We start from the raw sequence: 3,717 nt of genomic DNA on the forward strand, positions 1-3,717 counted from the left end.
ATTCATATTGAGAAAAGTCTACAGAAATCTATTATAAAAAGAACACCTTTACCCTTTACCTTCACACCAATCCTAGCACATGGCTTCTCTCTCGCCTCAACCAACCCTCATTACCACCAAGACGGTGGCTGGCACCACCAATCCCACCTTTTCTTTCTCTTCTTCCTTTCCAAAAAGGCCTCAGCTTTCTAAATCTGGAAAGCGGAGCCACCACCTTGGTGCTAGAGTGGCATGCAAAGCCACCAATGGTGACCAAAAAGATGGACACCCTCTTCAAGGGAAATTCGATAGGAGAGATATGCTCATTGGCCTTGGAGGCCTCTACGGTGCTGCCAATCTTTACAGTGACCCGTTTGCCTTGGCAGCTCCGGTGTCGGCGCCGGATCTTACACAATGTGGCCAGGCAGACTTGCCTGCCGGAGCAAAACCAACCAATTGCTGCCCACCAGCATCCACAAAGATCTTAGACTTTAAGCTACCTTCCCAAAACGCCCCCTTGCGTGTTAGGCCTGCAGCTCATTTGGCTGACAAGGAATACATAGCCAAATACAACAAAGCCACTGAGCTCATGAAAGCTCTCCCCGCCGACGACCCACGGAATTTCATCCAACAAGCCAACGTTCATTGCGCCTATTGCGACGGCGCGTACCACCAAGTCGGCTTGCCAGACCTCGATCTCCAAGTTCACAACTCCTGGCTCTTCTTTCCCTTCCATCGTTACTACTTGTACTTCTATGAGAAGATCTTGGGAAAGTTGATCGGCGATCCCACCTTCGCCTTGCCATTCTGGAACTGGGATTCCCCTGCTGGCATGCAAATGCCAGCCTTGTTTGCTAATCCCAAGTCAGCTGTCTACGACAGCCTCCGCAACGCCAATCACCAGCCGCCGACTCTTCTCGACCTTGACTACAACGGCACCGACGTGGCATCGACAACTAAAGACCAGCTCTCCAGCAATCTCAACATCATGTACCGGCAAATGGTGTCCAACGGCAAAAACGCCCAGCTGTTCCTCGGTAGCCCTTACCGGGCCGGAGATGAACCCGACCCGGGTTTTGGCTCAATCGAGAACATTCCTCACGGTCCCGTGCACATATGGTGCGGCGACACCACCCAACCTAATTTGGAGGACATGGGGAACTTCTACTCCGCCGCCAGAGATCCCATCTTTTTCGCTCACCACTCCAACGTTGACCGAATGTGGACCATCTGGAAGACGCTGGGAGGGAAACGAAAAGATTACACAGACTCCGATTGGTTAAACGCCGGGTTTATCTTCTACGACGAAAACGCTCAGCCTGTTCGTGTTAAGGTAAAGGACTGCCTTGACCAAAGCAAGCTGGGTTATAAATATCAAGATGTGGATATTCCATGGCTCAAATCTAAGCCGACTCCACGCAAATCTAAAATCAAGAAAGTAGCCAAGTTTTTGCATTTAGGACATGGGGATGTAGCCCTCGCCGCTGAAACATCGCCAAGTGTCAAGTTTCCGTTTGTTTTGGACAAGGCGATAAGCACTGTGGTGGCTAGGCCGAGGAAATCGAGGAGTCGGAAAGAGAAGGATGACGAGGAGGAAGTGTTGGTGATTGGAAGCATCGAGTTTGAGAGAGATGCGCCGCTCAAGTTTGACGTTTATATTAACGATGAGGACGACGTTCCAAGCGGGCCGGACAAGTCGGAGTTTGCAGGGAGTTTTGTGAACGTGCCACATAAGCACAAGCATGGGAAGAAGTTGAACACCATCTTGAGGTTGGGGATCTCAGACTTGTTGGAGGATTTGGAAGCTGAAGATGATGACACCGTGGTGGTGACTTTGGTGCCTCGGTATGGCAAAGGGCTAGCCACCATTGGTGGGATCAAGATTGAGCTTAGTTCTTGAGCTTTCAGATTTCAACAATAACAATTGAACCGTTGTTGTGCTTCTGTTTTTTCTCCATTATCATCATGATCAACTCCTGTTCTTTTGAGTTCCTACCCTCGATTGTCTATGTTGTGCGACAATTGAGGAATTTTTCTACTTTTAGCCATCAAACTTTTTTGTTCAATAATTGTTTGTATATTTTGCTTCTACTTTTCTTCTCACCTTCTTTCTAAGGTTATCATTGTCTAAAATAAGTAACGTGTCACTCATGTGGCACGTCTGAAAGGCACTCATGCCATCAGACTTTGGTAATTAAGTAATACTGTTGTGCGTTTTTTTTTTTTAATTATAATTTAATTTTAAAACGTGCTATACTAAATGGGCTTTTCATTATACTTGTGTTTTGGTGAGGCCCCGACCATGTCTCGGCGGAGTCCTAGCCAGGTCTCGGTTAGGTTCTAGTGTGGTCTCAACCTGACCGAGATCACACTAGAATGAAATAATCGAATTCAAAAAATAATTTACAGATTTTAAAAATAAAAACTATTTTTCAAAAATTAAAGACGCCTTTTAGTTAAATTGAAAATATTTTTGGAATAAATTCAAATCTTAAGGAAAAGAAAAAAGAAAAAAGAAAAAAGAAATACAGAAAAGAAATGTTATAGATGAATTAATTGAATTCAAATTACTCAGAGTTTTAAAAAGTGACAAAACAGCCCTTGGTGTATAAATTTGATGGGGGTGGATCCATCCGTCCATATCTTGGCCCCTGGAACTCATTTCCAAATTCCCCGACGCGCGGTTGCCCCCCTATGTATTGCCACACTGAACAGGGAACACCCCTGCTGTGTTCTTCTTGTTCAACAGTTAGTTGTGGAGTACTATTTCTATCACTTTATTTTTTCTGGTGAAGAAAATGATAACATTCTTCTTCTTTTTCTTCAACAATTAGTTGTGGACTAATCCTATTACTTTATTTTTTATGAAAATGATAACATTTAACTAAAAGAAACAAAATTCATTAATAAGGTCTGCCCAAACCCAAACAATAGTATTCACATCCGGCTCAACCAAATATCCAACCATTTGGTTATTTTGTTGAGCCATGTAGCTAAAAAATCACCGCTCCACCCGGCGCAACAAAATACCCAATCACCTGTAGAGGAGCTACGGTGCTCAATAATGTATATCATATATAATGAAAAATTCGTCTATTCTCTTTCCTCTAATTTAAAAATGATTTTATCTTTCTTGAATGCTTGATGTTGAAAAAATAATAAAGAAATAATATTTAAATAGAATAGTAAATATAAAAAGTTAAAATGATGAGCCGGATGTGGGTGCTTTAAAAGAAATGAGTAACTAAAATAGAAAAAAGTGGTCTTTTAGCTGAAATTTAGTTACACATTTGTTGAGTCAGATGTAAATGCTCTAAGAATAGTGAAATTGACGAGCCAAAAGCATTTGCTTCCATTTTTGTCAGGATCAAACTAGACTTATCTCTATCTTGTGGATGGTTCATTAAGGGGAATTTGCATGCAAACGTATATCTTAGAAGCAGGAAACGTTTCCATAAGCTTCGTTTGGCAAGGGGAGGTCCAGCACTGTAGCTGGAACGGTACTGTTCCAGCTACAGTGCTGTCTGACAGCACCCTTGACTTTGCGATTTTTTTTTTTTTTTTTTTTTTTTTTTAAAAAAACAAAGCATTAAAATGGGGTGATTAATTGGCTGCACGTAATTAATTAATTAATTTTTTTTTTTTAAAGCCAAAACTCCCCTTAATTGCACATACCGGCCGTATGGGGTGGTCGAAACCACCCCCAGCCTCTTGGGGGTGGTCCGGCCACCCCCAAAG

General features: G+C 42.8%; 2 protein-coding genes across 2 annotated transcripts in view; one reads left to right on the plus strand and one right to left on the minus strand.

Moving 5' to 3' along the window:
• Positions 1 to 40: 40 nt before the first annotated feature.
• On the plus strand, positions 41 to 2,070 carry LOC132171825 (polyphenol oxidase, chloroplastic-like). The gene has a single exon (XM_059583227.1). It carries the CDS (start codon positions 80 to 82, stop codon positions 1,877 to 1,879), a length of 1,800 nt encoding a protein of 599 aa, XP_059439210.1. The 5' UTR covers positions 41 to 79; the 3' UTR covers positions 1,880 to 2,070.
• Positions 2,071 to 3,246: 1,176 nt separating this feature from the next.
• LOC132169893 (probable polyol transporter 4) overlaps positions 3,247 to 3,717 on the minus strand; it is a 2,426-nt gene continuing 1,955 nt past the window's right edge. The window contains exon 3 of the mRNA XM_059580837.1: positions 3,247 to 3,250. Coding sequence (XP_059436820.1) covers positions 3,247 to 3,250 — 4 coding nt within the window. The remainder of the gene's footprint in view (positions 3,251 to 3,717) is intronic.

Source organism: Corylus avellana, chromosome ca2 (genome assembly GCF_901000735.1).
Source record: "Corylus avellana chromosome ca2, CavTom2PMs-1.0".
Classification (NCBI taxonomy): Eukaryota; Viridiplantae; Streptophyta; class Magnoliopsida; order Fagales; family Betulaceae; genus Corylus; species Corylus avellana.

What these genes read in the sequence shown, in the direction of transcription:
- LOC132171825 (XM_059583227.1), top strand. Translation starts at nt 80, where the DNA reads ATGGCTTCTCTCTCGCCTCAACCAACCCTCATTACCACCAAGACGGTG.